Source organism: Bubalus kerabau, chromosome 1 (genome assembly GCF_029407905.1).
Source record: "Bubalus kerabau isolate K-KA32 ecotype Philippines breed swamp buffalo chromosome 1, PCC_UOA_SB_1v2, whole genome shotgun sequence".
Lineage (NCBI taxonomy): Eukaryota > Metazoa > Chordata > Mammalia > Artiodactyla > Bovidae > Bubalus > Bubalus kerabau.
In genome coordinates, this window is record NC_073624.1 from 127,930,530 (window position 1) to 127,950,487 (window position 19,958).

At 43.6% G+C, this 19,958-nt stretch overlaps 1 protein-coding gene across 3 annotated transcripts in view; it reads left to right on the forward strand.

Annotated features, from left to right (window-relative positions):
• The window catches only part of DISC1 (DISC1 scaffold protein), a 413,164-nt gene that overhangs the window by 177,598 nt on the left and 215,608 nt on the right, over nucleotides 1-19,958 (forward strand). For 2 of the 3 annotated variants that reach the window (XM_055588267.1, XM_055588259.1), the window contains exons 7-8: nucleotides 5,568-5,622; nucleotides 9,924-10,026. In XM_055588267.1, the coding sequence (XP_055444242.1) occupies nucleotides 5,568-5,622; nucleotides 9,924-10,026 (158 nt within the window). Of the gene's footprint in view, nucleotides 1-5,567; nucleotides 5,623-6,918; nucleotides 7,037-9,923; nucleotides 10,027-19,958 lie in introns of all 3 variants that reach the window. The other variant, XR_008717104.1, reaches the window with a different exon arrangement.

The following is a 19,958-nucleotide window of genomic DNA, read 5'->3' on the forward strand; positions in this document are numbered from 1 at the left end:
GGGTCACAAAGGGTAGGACATGACTATGCAACTACCACTTCCACTTCAAAGACCCCATAATCAGTTTTTAAAAACTAAAGACATGGTCACATGCAATTTTCTTATAGCCACCTGTCCTTAGAGCCTACACTACAAGGCAAGAATGTTTACAATCCATTGTTGGAGAGGTTTTTCTGTTTCCCACTTGGGTGAGTTGAAAATGAAATCATCTATTAGTCTGAAACAAACAGAAGGGCCATCGTGACTCTTGTCTGGAGGCTCCCACATGGAGTAGACTTTTTTCCTTGGATCCTGGAGCAAGCTGGAATCAAGACTGCCGGGAAAAATATCAGTGACTTCAGATATGCAGATGACACCACCCTTATGGCAGAAAGTGAAGAACTAAAGAGCCTCTTGATGAAAGTGGAGGAAAGTGAAAACGTTGGCTTAAAACTCAACATTCAGAAAACTTAAGATCATGGCATCCATTCCCATCACTTCATGGCAAACAGATGGAGAAACAATGGAAACAGAGATTTTATTTTCTTGCGCTCCTAAATCACTGCAGGTGGTGACCGCAGCCATGAAATTAAAAGACACTTGCTTCTTGGAAGAAAAGCTATGACCAACCCCAGTTCAGTTCAGTCGCTCAGTCGTGTCCGACTCTTTGCGACCCCATGAATCGCAGCATGCCAGGCCTCCCTGTCCATCACCAACTCCTGGAGTTCACTCAAACTCACGTCCATTGAGTCGGTGATGCCGTCCAGCCATCTCATCCTCTGTTTTCCCCTTTTCCTCCAGCCCCCAATCCCTCCCAGCATCAGAGTCTTTTCCAATGAGTCAACCCTTAGTATGAGGTGGCCAAAGTACTGGAGTTTCAGCTTTAGCATCATTCCTTCCAAAGAACACCCAGGACTGATCTCCTTTAGAATGGGCTGGTTGGATCTCCTTGCAGTCCAAGGGACTCTCAAGAGTCTTCTCTAACATCACAGTTCAAAGGCATCAGTTTTTCGGTGCTCAGCTTTCTTCACAGTCCAACTCTCACATCCATACATGACTACTGGAAAAACCATAGCCTTGACTAGACGGACCTTTGTTGGCAAAGTAATGTCTCTGCTTTTGAATATGCTATCTAGGTTGGTCATAACTTTCCTTCCAAGGAGTAAGCGTCTTTTAATTTCATGGCTGCAGTCACCATCTGCAGTGATTTTGGAGCCCCCCAAAATACATAAAGTGTCCGACTTTATGACCAACCTAGACAACATTAAAAAGCAGAGACATTACTTTGCCAACAAAGGTCCGTCTAGTCAAAGTTATAGTTTTTCCAGTAGTCATGTATGGATGTGAGAGTTGGACTATGAAGAAAGCTGACAACCGAAGAATTGATGCTTTTAAACTGTGGTGTTAGAGAAGATTTTTGAGAGTCCCTTGGACTGCAAGGAGATCCAACCAGTCCATCCTAAAGGAGGTCAATCCTGAATATTCATTGGAAGGACAGATGTTGAAGCTAAAACTCCAATATTTTGGCCACTGATGTGAAGAACTAACTCATTTGAAAAGACCCTGATGCTGGGAAAGATTGAAGGCAGGAGGAAAAGGGGACAATAGAGGATGAGATGGTTGGATGGTATCATCGACTTGATGGACATGAGTTTGAACAAGCTTTGGGAGTTGGTGATGGACAGGGAGGCCTGGCATGCTGCAGTACATGGGATCACAAAGAGTCAGACACAACTGAGCGACTGTACTGAACTGAACTGGAGCACCAGTATGTAGGATCTTAATTACACATGTGATTAATCATACTGTTAAAAATGGAAATGTCACATGTTAGTTTTCTAGAGCTGCCATGACAGACTCCCACAGACTGAGGGGCTTAAACACAGTGCTGGAGGCGGGAAGTCCAAGATCAAGGTGCGCGCAGTGCTGGTTCCTTCTAAGGCTGTGAGGCAAGAATCTGTGCCAGGCTTCTCTCCTTGGCTTGTGGATGATTGTCTTCTCCCTGTGTCTCTATTTGTGGTCTTCCCTCTCTGTGTGTCTCTCTCTGTGTTCGAATTTTCCCTTTTCATAAGGATACCAGTTATATTGGGTTAGGGTCATCCTGATGACCTCGTTTTAATTGATCACCTCTACAAAGACACTCCAGTACTCTTGCCTGGAAAATCCCATGGATGGAGGAGCCTGGTAGGCTGCAGTCCATGGGGTCATGAAGAGTCAGAGACGACTGAGGGACTTCACTTTCTCTTTTCACCTTCATGCATTGGAGAAGGAAATGGCAACCCACTCCAGTGTTCTTGCCTGGAGAATCCCAGGGACGGGGGAGCCTGGTGGGCTGCCATCTATGGGGTTGCACAGAGTCGGACACGACTGAAGCGACTTAGCAGCAGCAGCAGCAGCATAAAGACACTATCACCAAATAAGGTACCATTCTGAGGACACTAACATAATGAATTGGGGTTGGGGGCACACACTCAACCCATAATAGACCCCTGTATACGCAATTTCCTTTCACCACCACCAGCCTCAAGCCCAGCTGCCCCTATTGTACTTTCTGTATAGCACATTCTTCTTAATAGTCTCAACTTTTTCTGAGGCTTCATGTGTTGAGGGTGAATTTCAGTCAAATGATTTAAGTGCAATTTGTGAGTAGAGGATAATGTCCATTTACAAATAATGACGTTGTGTTATAAATTCAGGGCTTCCCTGGTGGCTCAGATCGTAAAGCATCTGCCTGCAGTGCAGGAGACCTGGGTTCAGTCACTGGATAGGGAAGATCCCCTGGAGAAGGAAATGGCAACTCACTCCCATTCTTGACTGAGAAATCCCATGGACAGAGGAACCTGGCGGGTCACAGTCCATGGGGTTGCAAAGAGTCAGATGTGACTGAGTAACTAACACATACACATTGTAAACTCAACACCATTCTAAAATAGGATTCTAAAAACTAGTGTAAACAGTGACAGTGTACCTCAAATAATTACACATCTTCTGGAAGAGGCAGCATAATTTAGTAGTTAGAAGAACAGACAGCTAAACTGCCTGGGTTATCATTCTCCCATTTACCGGCTAGCTGACCCTGGGAAAATTACTGAAATCTCTCCTGGAGTTTTCTTGTCTGAAGATGTAGATATTAGGTACCTACTTCATACAGTTATGTGAATTTAAAAGGCTAATCCATGTAAGGAATACAAGGGGGAGTGTCTGGCACACAGTAAGTGCTCAATAAATGTTTGACACATTATTCCTAGGGTGGCTGCTTTTCAGGAAGACACTCATTTGAGTAAATTAGGCCTGGTGTGTTTGTTAAAACATTATGTGCTAATTTGTGGAGACAATGTGTGTTTCCAGGGTACTGCATAATTTGATCTGAGAGAGCAGTTTACTTGTCATTAATAATATGCAGGCTTCAAAGAAACGTGGGGATTCATTTTAATCACTGAAGTACATTTAACTCTTATTTATAAACATTTAACTCATCTAATTTGGTGGTTTTTAATTTGTATTCCTGCTCCTGGAATCATGATTTGGGGACCCGTGGAAGATCCCCTGGAGGAGGAAATGGCAACCCACTCCAGTATTCTTGCCTGGAGAATCCCATGGACAAAGGAGCCTGGTGAGCTACAGTCCATGGGGTTGCAGAGCTAGACATGACTGAGTGAATGACACACTTGGGTGATGGTGGTAGTATTCAGTGTGCAGGGTCCGTGTGACCTCACTTGTATCCCAGGCCAGACATCCTACCTCAGTCAGAATAGATGCCCTATTATCTATTGTATATATTACTATTCTGAGTAAAATTTCATTTGAAAGAGCTCTACTACTAAAAATAGCTTGAAAATCACTCACGTGGGGTATAGCTGATTTATATTCTTCTGCCCCCCATTGCTTCCATTCTGTGTGTACCCCAGGGATGCAACTAATGCTAATATTAGCCTGAGCAAAACATAATTAGGATGGTAAATCTACTGCAAAAAGTAATATAGCATAAATTAAATAAATTAAATATAAATCAAATCAAATATAAAACAATGCATTCAATTATCTGCCTCTCTGCCTCCCTGCTTTAACATCAGTATTTGAGAGGAGACTAATCTTCTTTCTGAGACAGGGCCAAGACTGAGCCAAGACCAATGAACGTGTCAAACTCTGGAAGGACGGTGCTTGACCTATTGGGCATGAGCTAAAGGCACTGACATTTTGGTCAGCTAAATTCTTTCTTAATTGTTGATGCATGAACTAGTCTTTGTATGTGGCTGGGAAAACCTATTTATAAGATACTATTATTATTTTAATCTATTTAAAAAATTGAAGTATAGTTGATTTATTATACAATGTGTTAGTTTCAGGTGTACTGCAAAGTGACTCAGTTATATATGTATATATGACTTCCTGGTGGTGCTAGTGGTAAAGAAGCCTCCTGCAAACACAGATGTAAGAAATGTGGGTTTGATCCTGGGTTGGGAAGATCCCCTGGAGGAAGGCATGGCAACCGACTCCAGTATTCTTGCCTGGAGAATCCTGTGGACAGAGGAGCCTGGTGGGCTACAGTCCACAGGGTTGCAAAGGGTCAGACACGACTGAATGACTTGCACACACATGCACGCATATATGTATATTCTTTTTCAAATTCTTTTCCCATATATTGAGATATTGAGTATAGTTTGCTGTGCTATACAGCAGGTCCTTATTTATCTATTTTATATATACTAGTGTGTATATGTTAATCCCAAATTCATAACTGATCCTTCCTCCCCATCTTTCTCCATTGGTTATCATGTGTCTGTGGCTCAGTCATGTCCGACTCTTTGTGGATCCTTTGTACTTTTTCTCCCATAGATAGCAGTGATAACTGTGATGGAAATAAAGTCTGAGAGTTCGTTTCATTCATTCACCTGATCATTCTGTAGATATTGACTGAGTCCCCACCTATAAGCTCCAGGAATTATCTTGAACACCAAGGATACAGGAATGGACACAGGAGGATGCAGGCAGTTGGTCCAATTGTGGAACTCTTATTCCAAAGAGAGGAGAAAGAAATTACATGAGTAAATAAATATGTCAAGATGCATAGTGCTAAGGAGAGAAAAATAAGCAGGGAAAAGCCTAAAGAGCAGAGAATTCTATTTTAGATACTTTAAATATATGTATCTTCTCTCTGCTGCACCTCCCTGCTAAACCCAGAAGATGCTCGGAACGTATTGCGTGAATTATTAACCCAAATAGATTATATTGGATCACCTGTGAGACTACCCTGGATAGACCATCCTTCTTGGAAGGTACTTGTAGGAATGCAATTTGATATTTTGCTGCCAGAAACACATCTGAGTTGTTCACTCTGTCAGTAGATATGCATTATGGGAATGATAACAGACTTCAATACCAGCCTAGTTGGAGCGTAATTAGGGAGGGAAAACTCAGCTTCCTAGAAACATATTAATTCCAGTCAAACAGAACCAATTTGGCATCTTCTTTCCTACTGTTCTTCTTCAGCCATTGGGCTGATGGAAGGTTTACTGTTTTGCCATCTTGTAACATGTGGTAGGACTGAGCTTTTACCAAGACCAATGTCCTCTTTTCAATTCTTCTAGCCTCCAGGAAAGGATAAAGTCCCTCAGCTTGTCACTTAGAGAAATCACTGCTAAGGTAAGTATCTTTCTATGCCCACTTTCTAAAGAAGTTGCTGAAGTTTTCTTTTGATATAATTTCGTGTCACAGATCTCCTGGGCTGTGGACAAAATATAGCTTGGCAAAACCATTCTACAGGCTAAGTGATGGGCCAGGCCATGAGCCAGGGCCAAGGGCTGCTCCTCTGGTGGATATTCTGACTGTGGCCCCCAGGCATCGATGGGCTTGGCCTTCGGGGAAGGAAACATGATTACTGCTGTGCAGAATCAAATGTCTTTGCTTAAAAAGGCTTCTAGGATGGGTGTAATCTGACAAGTTGAATACATTCCCTTCCAGAAGGGCTGGGTTCAGGTTTTTCACAAACAGATGGAAATGGTACAGTAGGTGCTTTTTTTTGTTTGTTTGTTTGTTTGTTTTTTAAAGTTAAGTTGACTTCGAAATCATTTTGCCTATCTTACCTACCATTTATACTTCATATCAGCACCCTGGTTTGCATAGAGATAGAACCCAACATTATTGCCTGGGAGCACATAGTCAATTCACTTAAATAGTCAGTGTGTGGTCAGTGAGGATAACCACAGTTTACGAAACAAAACCCTCCTCCACAGAGATAGTTACTCCCCACCAAGTTATTGACAAACGGTGAAGCAGGATCAATTACCCTGTGATTTATTATTAGAGGGGAGGCAGGCAGAGAACTAGGTCTGAATCATTAATGATTTGTGTTGGGTCTGGGAACCAGGCTGTTATAAGATGGTTGAAATATCTAAAGGACAGGATTCTGAGGAGGAAGCAAAGCAGCCAAAAGTCTACCGGCCTGGAGGGAAGATCTTGTTCTCCGTCCCCAGGTAGGAGAGCAGGAAGACCTGTGGGGGTTTTGTAGACCCCAGCAAAGCCAAGATGGTGGATGTATTCTTGGCAAAAAATGTCCACAGTGGCTCTGGTCCTTTTCCTGGTTTTTGTGTCTAGTTCACTTTTGAGAAAAAACTTTATATGATTTTGCAAAAAACCGCACCACAGCAGTTTGATGGGTAGTTCTGCCCCATATCGAAAGAGAGCTTCCTGTGAGGACTGAGCCTTGGACCCCAGAACGCTAGAGGTCCACCTGCCCTGCCTTCCCAAAGAACCACCCGAGAAAGCTCACCCAGAGCAGAAGGGCAGGATGAGACTCAGGTGGCTGTTTGGGGACCTGAATCCACATGCAGAACTTGGGAAAGGGCTTTATTTCAGGCTCCCAGGCTGAGTGTGGCTGACACCTTGTCTCCTGCCCAACTGGGTCAAGGACACTGGCTTGGTTTGCCGGTTTTGTTATAGGAAGCAAGAGCGGATGCTAGACAGCACACCCGGATTTCTGCCTTAGCCGTGATGGCGATGCCCCATTGACATTCCTGTCCCATCCACTTCTGTGACCTCCAGGCGAGCCACTGGGGAGGTGAGGCGGGGCCAAAGCTTCCTGGATGGGGAGGTGGTAGAGGTACCACTTGTACTTCCTACCAGAAATTATGCCATTTACAAGTACATCCTAATTTCTGCGTAGAATTAAAACATGGAAGGACTCTTGGGTTTGGGTTTATTGAGCATCAGATAAACACACATATTGTGTGTGTAACATGAATGAGTCTGGATCCCAACACGGAGGATGTAGGTGTGCATAATCTGTAACACAGATGGTATTTGTATGTGTGCGTTTTCTACGACATCTTATATCATGTACACACACATGTACACATGTGCACACGGCACTGGGGTTTGTCAGTCTCTCCAGCTGCTATGATTTGCTGAAATGCCAAAAGTCTTTTGCTTTGTTTGTATCTTTGCTCCAAAACATTTATAAAAAAAATTACAATTCCCTTGCTTTTCCATAAAAATTAACAAATGCATGCCTACGATTTTAAAATGTAAATGGAAAAGCTCCATTTGATAATGAGTTCCTTAGGGTCTAATTTTATTTGGAAATAAAAAAGGAGATGCAGATTTTCTGGGGCATGCATGCCTGCAGGCATGTGTGTTTGTGTATATAGGTGGGTGTGTACATGTGCACATACATGAATGTGTGTGTATGAGGGCCATATATTAGCCTATAGAGAATTAAAACTGCTCAGTCGCACAGAACTTTCTCTCTACTCTGAACTTGATTGACTGGTGACCTTGAAGTGAAAGTCACAGCTTGGCCCAGTCTTCTTTCTTCAGTGTATTAGACACAATAATCTGATATTCTTTCAACTCCTTCCTCAAAGAGAGCTGGCACCTACCTTCCACTCATTACATTTTTTGACTCTTATGGGTTACCCAAACCAAAGGTAATTAGGGGATAAAGGAGATGGAAGAAAGTGTTGAAAATAAATGGGATGTCCGGAGGTTGGTAGATATTAGATTACATTCAGCAGTGCTGGAAAGAATGTACATTGCAATTTAATAAGAAGATTTAGAGGTTGTTTTATATTAATAGTGACAGCTCGCTCAATAAAAGAGAAACTGACCCAATTATGGTTAAGAGAGACTGTGAGCTAAAATCAGAAATACTGGATGTACCCGGATGAGGTGCAACAGTCATGACTGGGGTAATGGAGTTGATAGAAATGTCCTGGGACCTCTGGTGACATGCTTTTGACCAAAGGGAGTGGATGTTCCTGTCATCAGCATGGAGCCCATGAGACAGTGCTTGGGCGGATGTTACAGCAACTTCCTTTAACTTCTGCTCCCAAATTGTGACGAATCTCAGGGCCATCGAGAGGGTGTCTCCAAATTGATGGCTTTGGACAGTGGTTGCTCAGCTCTGCTGGTGCGAGCTTTGGGGTAGAAGCCTTTACACTGTCCCTTCATCCAGAGATTTTTATGAAGAGATTTATAAAAAGAGCTTTATAAAGAGATTTGGGAGATTACAGCTGCTTAATGGAAAGGAACATGCTGAAGGCCATGGGGGCAAAGGTGTACTATTTTAGACAGGGTGGGCCAGGTCTATGTTGATTTTAGAAAGAATCTCTGTTGAAGTCTGAGGTCAGCAAAGCACTTCAAGATGATAATATCTAGCATGAGCTGAAACTTCTGGGGAGATTAAATTTTCTATTTTCTCTAGGCTCTGTGTATCCACCTGGGTTTTTATTTCTTGAATGGAATGTTGGGTTTTTGGTGAGAAAAGAGGGGTGCTTCTAAGTAACATCCTTTGTGGATCCCCCAGATGTCTTCACATATGTATTCATTGTTATTCAGCTGTGCTCTCTGCTTTCGCTGAACTGGAGGTTTTTTTAGGTAGTTCATTAATCTCAGTATAGGTAGCAATTGAATACAAGATTTTTGCTTTAAATGAAAGAAACAAAATGTCATATTTTAGCTTCTAACAAATACAAAATAGCCTAAGATATCTGGAAAAACAAACTGAGATTTAAGATTTTTCCTATTTTTTCAAGATCAAGAAAGATGTAGGAAGTGAAATGCTAAAACCTGCAAACTTTCCTGAGATCTACTTGTCTATTTTTCAAATCTGGCTTCCCAGCAAGTATTTACCCTCGTTTTATTAGACAGCGTCCACTAGGAACTCTCTGCCCTTGATCGCAACATCTGTGCGCTGTTATTTCCTGCCTACTATGTGCCAGACACAGAATGAAACCCCTGCCCCCATAGCGTGTGTCCTCCCCAGAGAGGTAAGGGAAAAATAAAGGAAGAATGGCAGCAGCGTGTCAGCTGGAGAGGGCGCTATGGACAGACAGCCTGCAGGGGCAGCTGCAAGGGAGGAAGGGCTGAGGGGTGGTTATGTTCTGTGGGTGATCCACATGGCCCTTCTTCCCAAGGCAAACCCTGTGGGCTGTGCCACCAGGGACAAGCTGAGCCACCCAGAGGAGGATGCCAGCGTCAGAGGCTCTGAGGAGGGAGCAGGCAGAGGGCTCGAGTTATTTACCTGTGGTTGTGTCCAGTTGTGCCAGCTCATCTCAGTTTCCTCCCTCCCTCCTCCCTGCTCTCTCCCTCCTCTCCCTCCTCCCTCCCTGCTCTCTCCCTCCTCTCCCTCCTCCCTCCCTGCTCTCTTCCTCCTCCCTGCTCCCTCCTCTCTCCCTCCTCTCCCTCCCTCTCTCCTTCCTCCCTCCCTCCTTCCTCTCTCCCTTCTCCTTCCTCCCTCCTCTCCCTCCCTCCTCCCTCCTTCCCTCCTTCCCTCTCTTCTTCCTTCCATCCTTCCTTCATGTGTTGCTTGTTTTTTGAGAAATCTCCTGCGGTTATTCTGTATCGCCCCTTTACTACTTATAAAGCCAGGAATCTGGCTGGTGCTCTGTCGCCCTCTAATCTTTACCTGAGCAAATGATGATTCATGGCTGTCTCTCTCCATCTAGGTGTGTATGAGTGAAAGACTCTGCAGTGCCCTGAGAAAGAAGGTTAACGATATTGAAACCCAACTGCCAGCACTGTTTGAAGCCAAAATGCTTGCCATCTCAGGTACCTGGGACAGAGGGGATGTGGAGACAGTTGGAGTGAGTGATGACAAACGCCACACCCCTTTCTCATCCAGGATTAACATTCTACCTGTGCTGAATGTTGTGTAGCATTCTACCTGTCACTTGACAACTCAGAGCCTTCCCAGGGAGTCTCACTGAAACTCATGGAATAGAGGGCAGCAGGGCTTCTTTATAAGGGATGGGTTGTTATTTTTTAGTCGGGTCCAACTCTTGTGACCCCATAGACAGTAGCCTGCAGGTTCCTCTGTCCATGGGATTTTCCAGGCAAGAATACTGGAGTGGATTACCATTTCTTTCTCCAGAGGATCTTCCCGACTCAGGGATTGAACCTGCATCTCCTGCATTGCAGGCGGAGTTTCTACCACTGAGCCACCAGGGTACTCCTATAAGGGATGTGTAAGACTCTTAAAAATGCACAAGCACACGTTATATAAAATAGCTATTTGTGTAGATTGCATTTCCAGTTTCTGTTTAAGCATTTAGAGATGAGATGTACTCTGGATGCCATGTAATTCTAGCCAGGGTTTCTACAGACTTATGTATCTGGAGATGCTTAGTGAGGGTGTGATCAACCACTTCCTATGGGGGAAAGAGTGGTAACAGGAGACAAACTGATGTACTCAGAGTAACAACCTAGTCGTAGATAAGAGATTTTTGGAGGATTTTCAGTGGATCATTATCCTTCCTTAATTTGGTAGTTATAAAGGGATATACTTTTCCATTAATCAGTAGGCTGAAAAGACGAGTCTCTGAAAATAGGATCTTACTCTATCATTTGAATAGTACATAAAGAAAAGGTTTATTTATTTATTGGCTGAGGTGGGTCTTTGTTGCTGTACTTTCTCTAGAAGTTTCTCTGTGCAGTTTTCTCATTGTGGTGGCTTCTTATTGTGGATCATGGGCTCAGTAGTTGTAGCCCACAGGCTTAGTTACCCCGAGGCATGTGGAATTTTCCCAGACAAGGGATTAAACTGGTGTTCCCTGCATTCTTAACCACTGGACCACCAAGGGAGCCCCTGAACACTGCTTTGGAACATTCCTCTGCATTTATTTTTTTTTTTCACATCAGCTCTATCAGGTAGGAGGGAGAAACACTGTGATCCCCAGGAACAAAGGGAGAGGTTGAGGCCCTGGAATGTGTCCTGTGGTTAAATTAACCCCATTAACTGAGTGCTGCTAGATCAGGGCTAGTGTCCAGGTGTGATGTATGGATTTTTAACCCAGTTATGTAATGACAGCCTGTTTTATAAGTTGAATGAATCCATAGCACATCAACTCCAGAAGAATCATAAAAATTTAATGAAAAGGTATAATAATTACATGTATGGGTTTTAAATGGCATTTTAAGAAGGAATACAATAATTGGCAGCTTCTGCTCTTCAGATCATTAAACAACTAATGTTGGCAGCTAACGAGCAATTTGGTGCCTGGCGCAGTGATGCATGTCATTTTCAGCCCGTAGAACACGGCGGACGCGCATGTGGGGCTCGGCTCTCAACAGCTTCACATTCCATTTCCTTCGAATTATGGCCCCATTTGCTAAGAGGAAAAAAGATTGAATACAATCTTGCTTCTGAATTAGGGTTTTTGCCTTTCTTAATCAATGCATCTTTCTCAAGAATACAGGTGGATGTGTCTCTATTAAGCCCAGGAGAGGAGATGCATCATTTGGGCAGCAGAGAAACCCTCTCTCATATGTGAATTATCTCCTGTTTTGGATCCAGGGAAAATTCTTAAGATGGTATCTTGCACAGAGGGCCTGAGTTTTCTGTGTAGTTTTTAGATCAGCTGAGAAATTGGTGAGAACTGATTGTGAGGGATTCCCCGAGTTAACTGGGGTGGGAACACACTTCCCACATCCTATTTCCTGGACACTCTTGAGCCCCTTGGTGAACAGCCCTTTTAGTCCATGGACTGCCTTGTGGGTTGGATTGGTGACAGATGATCATAATTAACTTCTGTGGTGGTATTGGTTTAGTCTCTAAGTCCCACTCTTTGCAACCCTATGGACTGTAGCCCACCATGCTCCTCTGTCCATGGGATTTTCCCAGCAAGAATACTGGCGTGGATTGACATTTCTTCCAGGGATCTTCCTGACCCAGGGATCAAACCCATGTCTCTTGTATCTCCTGTATTGCTGGGTAGATTCTTTACCGCTGAGCCACCAGGGAAGCCCCTTAACTTCTGTACATAATGCAGTTTCCATTTCCTTTTGAGCTGTGCTCCACAGCAGGGAGGGTCAAGGGAGGAAGAGGTATTCTCCTTAGGATGCTGGCAGGTCTGTTTTTATATAGTCAAAATAGCAAACCCTCATTCTGTTAGACAAAAGCACAAATGTCTCCAAGAGAGGCCTTTCTCTATTTTAGGATCTCTATGAGGATGCTGGGACAATGCTCACAGGTTCTTAGAAGCCCTACTGAATGAGAGGAACTTATGGGATACCATTAGGTTCTTAGAGGGCCTTTTGTCTGTCTGAAAGCTTCTAGATCTCCCATCCTGGTTTTGATCAATGGACTGAGGATTTCTCTTGATTTAAGAATCATTTGCTCTCTGCAGAGAGAGGGAATAATAAAAATACACTGATTAGATACAATGGCAGGCTGAAATCTTTCTTGTTTTATGTGTGTGTGTGCTAGTCAAGGCTATGGTTTTTCCAGTGATCATGTATGGATGTGAGAGTTGGATTGTGAAGAAGGCTGAGCGCCGAAGAATCGATGCTTTTGAACTGTGGTGTTGGAGAAGACTCTTGAGAGTCCCTTGGAGAGATCCAACCAGTCCATTCTGAAGATCAGCCCTGGGATTTCTTTGGAAGGAATGATGCTAAAGCTGAAACTCCAATAGTTTGGCCACCTCATGCAAAGAATTGACTCATTGGAAAAGACTCTGATGCAGGGAGGGATTGGGGGCAGGAGGAGGAGGGGACGACAGAGGATAAGATGGCTGGATGGCATCACCGACTCGATGGACGTGAGTCTGAGTGAATTCCGGGAGTTGGTGATGGACAGGGAGGCCTGGTGTGCTGTGATTCATGGGGTCGCAAAGAGTTGGACACGACTGAGTGACTGAACTGAACTGAACTGTGCTTGCTTAGTCGCTCAGTTGTGTCCCACTCTTTGCAATCCCAGGACTGTAGCCCACCAAGCTCCTCTATCCATGGGATTTCCTAGGCAAGAATACCGGAGTGGGTTGCCACTTCCTTCTTCAAGGGATCTTCCTGACCCAGGGATTGAACCCGCATCTCCTGTATTGGCAGGCAGATCCTTTACCACTGTGTGATTTGGAGGGAAATAGGAACATTCTTAGAAATAAAATTAGTTTTTCTAGGTAAATACAAAATATTTGCTTCTCTCTAAAAAAGTTCATGGTTTTGATCAGTGTCTGGGGGATCTGATAGACTCAGTAAATATTTTTCAAAGATGATGTTTATCCAAGGTGGAAATAGGGACCTACCAAATGAGAAGAAGGAAAGTGTATTGTTGAAACCTTAATAGCAAGGGAGTCAACCACCATCACTTATGTTGTGGCAGAAACTCCAAGGCAGACAGAGGAGTGGGAAAGCTTTGCAGTAGAGAAAAAAGGAGGTTCCAGTAATGACTGGAAGCTGTTGGTCTTGGGGAAGCTAGGGGTGAGGTAACTAGAGCACCCAGTGTGATTGCTTAGGGAGCATATTTGGCTTTCTCTGATTGGTCCTAAGCTGGAAGCAGGGACAAAGGTTAGGGAAGCTGTTATTAATCAAGTGCTGGCTATTTAGGGCCAGTTGTTACAGAAGCTGTGTTTAGCTTCGTGGACTGTGGTTAGAGAAAGAGTCTGCCTGCCTACAAGTCTGCCTTATAGCTGACTGGCCTCCTCTGGTGGTTACTGTACATAGGGGTGTGTTTTCTCCGTACACTGCTGCAGGCTGGGATTCTGTTCTACGTATGATCTGGCCACTGTCTATCTGAATACTTTGTCTTGCTCCAGGCAGCTCATTTTCTCAAGCTAGTTGAAGCAGTCTATGTTTTATGTATTAATAAAATCCTGTGTTACAGCATTCCGTTGCCTGCATCTTCTCTATGCAATGTGTCCATTTCCAAAATGTTTGATGTGCAGAACCAGTCACGGAACTCGGCTCACAGAAAATGCTTTTCAGTGTCTCAGTAAATCATGGTGGCTGGAAGAAAGAAACAAAACCAGCAGAAAATAGCAGATTTTACCTGAAGGAGCTACCACGGATAGGGTGATGGGTGCAGTTGGCTGGTGCTTGATCGTGGCCTTGACCATTGCTGAGGGCGGTGCCTAGAAGGCAGAGGGTGTGGACTTGAACTTGGAATTCCTCAAAAGATCTGGTGTCATGCCAGAGAAGAGATGCAGGATTCTATTAGTTAGGGGTTTATGTTCAACCCGGGCTTTATTTCTTTTTCCCTAGTCAAGTACAGCTCAAATTTGGGTAGGTAGAAGAGGATGGGAAGACAGGGAACCCTGGCATGCTGTAGTCCATGGGGTCACAAAGAGTCAGACACAACTGAGCGACTGAACTGAACTGAACTGAAGAGGATAGTTTTAGGAGAATCATCACAAATGGAGACACATTTGGCCCAGCGAGTACCATGTGTGTGCACGTCCCCATGGGCGGACGTCATTGTGAGGCCTGGGCACAGACGGAGTGAAATGGCCCCTCTGAGCACAGGATTCAACCTGCCTTCTTGTGGTTCCCTCCCTTTATGAATGAGTTGTGGCCATGTGTTTACCAAGTCCCTTACTGAACTGTATTTGGTAGAATGAGCACCTACCATGAGGTTGGAAGAACCAAGTTCAAGTTCAGTAATCTAATGTGACATCTTCAAATTCCAAAGCTTTGTGACATTGGGAGAGTCACTCTCTGGGTCTCCATTTCTTCAACTAGAAAGCAAAGACAATTATTACAAGAGCCCCTTCCTGGAATTTTGGGAAGACTAAAGGAGAATTTATCCATGAGCTCTGTAATCTATGAGACTCAAGTAATGACCTCAGAGAGTGACTTGCAGATATCATGAAGCAGAGAAGAATAAATATTTGAATTCAGAGACACTCAGGATGTAGTTAGAGAGAACAGAATGGATGACATCAGTTTCAGCTTTGGCATACACCTAGAAGTTTTTAGTTGTGTTATTTGTAGAATAAAATATTTTGACAGGTGCTTTAGAAAAACCCACTTGCAGGCCCATGTGCGGTTCCCTTGCTGCAGAGCAGGTGGGCATGTGTGCAACTTGATGCCAAAGCATAAACACACCCCTAAGATTCCAGGCTTTCCCCATGGCTCAGTGGTAAAAGAATCCACCTGCAGTGCAGGAGATGCAGGCGATCCAGGTTCGATACTTGGGCTGGGAAAATCTCTTGGAGGAGAACATGGCAACCCCTTCCAGTATCCTTGCCTGGAGAATCCCGTGGACAGAGGAGCCTGGTGGGCTACAGTCCATGGGGTTGCAAAGAGTCATACACAGCTTAAGCAACTGAGCACACAGCACAGAGATTCCCCTTGGCTTCAGGGAAGGCCCATCAGGGTGATGGAGACTGGGGTCACTGGGTCGCTGATGGAACTTCTTTCAAGGATCAACATTTATTTTTTTTCAATTTTCATCTAAAAACTCTGGCCAGTTTCAGCAATCAGGGAGGGCTGCCTCAAGCCAGATTCACCTCCTGGGCTTGGATCTGAAGCCAAAATGCTTATGAAATATTAACCAAGGGCACTGTCATGCTTTCTCATGGCATGGGTTTTGATATTGACTGTCTCTTTGGGAATTCACACTCTTTCTGTGTATATAAAACTTCCATGTCACTCTGCATTTTCCCAAGCCACACCCCTTCAGATCAAGGAAGGTTCCTAATTAGTGATTGCTCTCATGTTTTATTAAGGCCTTGTTCTCTAGAGCTGGTGATGAGTTGCAGGAGGGCCTGGTGATGTATTTCTAGGAAACCTTCCGTACTGGCACTCACTCCATCTCTGTAGTCTCTTCCTGTTTGTTTTGAGAGGTCTTCTCTCTGAACTATTCTCGGGAGGAAGTTGCACACTTGGCACCTTCTGCCTGGAGTCTCTGGGTCCCAGTTGGTGCTTACCCCACATTTTATTAACTCTGTAGACTTGAGCATATGGCCCAGCAGGATGAGAGTGAGGGTGAGGGTTAGGTCTGGGGTATTCCAGGTTGAGAGGGAAACTTGAAGGTACCCCATGTGCTGGGACTGCATTGTTCATTGGCAACCACACCTCTGGGGCAGGTCCTTTAGCTTTTTTGGGGCCCTTCATGGGGGGTTTCACCAACAGCGGCCCTCACTGGTCATTTTTCAGATAGAAGTCATGGATCCAGAAAAGTTTTAATTGTATTTCCATTTACAGCTCAAAACTTGTGGAGTCCAGCCTGCTCTCCTTATCAGGACTTTGGTTTTCCTAAGTGGTCCGAACCCACTGGCTTGACTTTTGGGGCTTCCACCGACTTCTTGGCTGCTCTAGGCTCCACCTCAGTCATACGCCTCTCGCCAAAGATGAGGCTGTTTGCTTAACCAGGTTCCCATTTCTTCTTTGGAAACCTTACATTCTTTCCTGGAGAACTTGCCTCCATCTCCCTTTCTGGAATTTTCTCCCTTCCAAGATCCCGTCTAGTGAATATTTGCCTATATATATATTTTAACCATACATCTTATCCCCCCTCCCCCTCCTTTTTTTTGATATGGACCATTTTTAAAGTCTTTATTGGATTTGTTACAATATTGCTTCTTCTGGTTTTTTTTTTTTTAATGTTTTGGTTTTTCAGCCATGAGGCATGTGGGATCTTAACTTCCCACCAGGGATTGAGCCCACACCACCTGCATTGGAAGGCGAAGCTTCAACCACTGGACCACCAGGGAAGTCCCCAATTTATCCCCTTTATTCAAGATAATTTCCTGGAGAGCAGGGACTGTGCCTTGTTCCTTTCTGTATATGCCCACACAGTGATAGACAATAAATAGTCTCAAAAGATATTTATCCAGTCATGGAATTGGAAACTGGATTTCAGTAACAGAAATGATATTTTTTGGGTATTCAGAATGCCCTAACATGGAAAAAATGTTTGTAACCTTTTCCATATTTATATAATATTGAAATCTGCCTATTAAATAATCAGAATGAAGAAATAAATAGCACAGTCTATTATTCTGGAGACTTCTGGAGTTGTATTTGAGTTGGAAACTTGGCCTGCATTTTACTGGCATGGAACCTTCAGCAAGATATTTAATTCTCTAGATTTCACTTTTCTCCACTGTAAAGCAGAGATAACAACATGTATTTTAGTGAACATAAAATGAGCCATTATTTTATATAGTACTAAGAAAGAAAAATTGCTGTCAATTAAACAATGATGCAATGCTTTCTGTGGCTTAGACTTTTTATTTTATACTTATTGAAATAGCCCTTTTAGATGTACTTAAGCTTTTGAAAAGTCACATACCACTCTTTAAAAAGAAAAATATAAGGGCAATGAATTGGTTAAGGTTTTTCTAAAATGTTTCATATTCAGACTGAGTGTCCTGATGCACAGTTTGACTCAAGTCAAGACTCCTGTTTCTCCACACATTATCATTCTCCGCATCAGTGAGGCTATTGGTGATGTAACTTTTTTCCTCCAAGAGTGAACTATTTTCTATAGGATTTTCTGCCAAGCTGCTTACACCATTCTTCAAGTTTTAAATGCTGGTGCTTTCCTGATCTTACAAATCTATGTTAACAGTTAGGACTCAAATGGTCCTTGATGTGATAGGTGGACCATAAAGAAGGCTGAGCGCCAAAGAATTGATGTTTTTGAACTGTGGTGCTGGAGAAGAGTCTTGAGACTCCCTTGGACTGCAAGACAATCAAACTAGTCAATCCTAAAGGAAATCAAACCCGAGTATTCACTGGAAGGGCTAAAGCTGAAGCTTCAATATTTTGGTTACTTTATGCTAAGAGCTGACTCATTGGAAAAGACCCTGATTCTGGGAAAGATTGAGGGCAGGAGGAGAGGGGATGGCAGAGAATGAGATGGTTAGATAGTATCAAAACTCAGTGAATGTTAATTTGAGCAAACTCCATGAGATAGTGGAGGACAGAGGAGCCTGGCTGCTGTCAATGGTGTTGCAAAGAGTCAGACAAAACTGAGTGACTGAGCACATTCTAGAATTGAATATCATCAGAATCATGTAGGGTACACTCTTTTGTGTCTTTTTTTGATCTACTTCCGTGTCACTGCATGTATGAAGAGTTCATGCCTTTTTCTTGGAGAGTGGCCTTCCCATGTGTAGATGTATCACTTTTTCTGCATTCTCCAATTGATGGATGTTTTGGTTGTCTTCAGTTTGGGGTTGTGAGTAAAGCGACTGTGAACATCTGAGTCCAGAATTTTTGCTTATGTGTTTCGTTTCTCTTGGGTAAATACCTAGCAGCAGAATTGTTGGATCACAGGATAGGTGTATGTTAAGGTTATAAGAGGAGAAGGCAACGGCACCCACTCCAGGACTCTCGCCTGGAAAATCCCATGGACGGAGGAGCCTGGTAGGCTGCAGTCCATGGGGTCGCTAAGAGGCAGGCATGACTGAGCTACTTCACTCTCACTTTTCACTTTCATGCATTGGAGAAGGAAATGAAAACCCACTCCAGTGTTCTTGCCTGGAGAGTCCCAGGGATGGGGGAGCCTGGTGGGCTGCCGTCTATGGGGTCGCACAGAGTCGGACACGACTATAGTGACTTAGCAGCAGCAGCAAGGTAATAAGAAGCTGGCAGAACCTTTCTCAAAGTGGTTGTACATTTCAATCTCCACCATGTGGGACATTTCCAGTAGCTGGTTGTCCTTGTTAACCGGTTTCAGTCCAGTTAATCTGAGCCACCTGAATGGTTTTGCAGTGGAATCTCTACAGCTTTAAATGCGCATTTTTCTGGCAACAGTTTTTCATATGCTTCTTGGCCATGTGTATATCTTTGTAATGTGTCTGTGGCATCATTTGTCCACTTTCCAGTCAGGTTATTTGTGGTTTAATTATTGAGTTGCAGGACTCAAGTCCTTCATCAGATATATGTATTGTAAATATTTTCTCCCTGTCTGTGGCTTGCCTATGCATCTTCTTAATGGCATTTTTTGAGAAGTAGAGGTTTTTAATTTTGATAAAGTCCATTTATCAATTTTTTCTTTTATAATTAATATTTTCTGTGTCCTTTCTAAAATTTTTGCTGACTCCAAAGTTAGACAGATATTCTTGTATATCTTCTAGAAGCTTTACAGGTTTCACTTCTTCATTTAGGTTTATGATCCATCTCTAATTAAATTCTGTGTATGGTTTGAGGTATGTATTAAGGTTACTGTTTTCCCCAGGTAGGTAGCTACTTGTTCCAGTATCCACTGAAAACACTCCTTTTTCCTCATTGACTTGCTTTGACACTTCGGTTCAATATCACTTAACTCTGTGAGTGTGGGTCCACTTCTAGACTGTCTGTTCTGTTCCATAGAGCTGTTTGTCTGTCTCTATGCCAGTACCATACTGTCTGCATTTACTGTAACTTCAGTGTTAATAAGAAATCAAGTAGAGGATGTCCTCTAACTCTGTTCTACCTTTTAATGATTGTTTTGGTTTAGCATTTCCTTGTACATTTTAGAATTGCTATTGCTATTACTAAGTCACTTCAGTCGTGTCCGACTCTGTGCGACCCCATAGACAGCAGCCCACCAGGCTTCCCCGTCCCTGGGTTCTCCAGGCAAGAATACTGGAGTGGGTTGCCATTTCCTTCTCCAATGCATGAAAATGAAAAGTGAAAGTGAAGTCGCTCAGTCGTGTCCGACCCTCAGCGACCCCATGGACTGCAGCCTTCCAGGCTCCTCCATCCATGGGATTTTCCAGGCAAGAGTACTGGAGTGGGGTGCCATTGCCTTCTCCGCATTTTAGAATAAGTTCTTC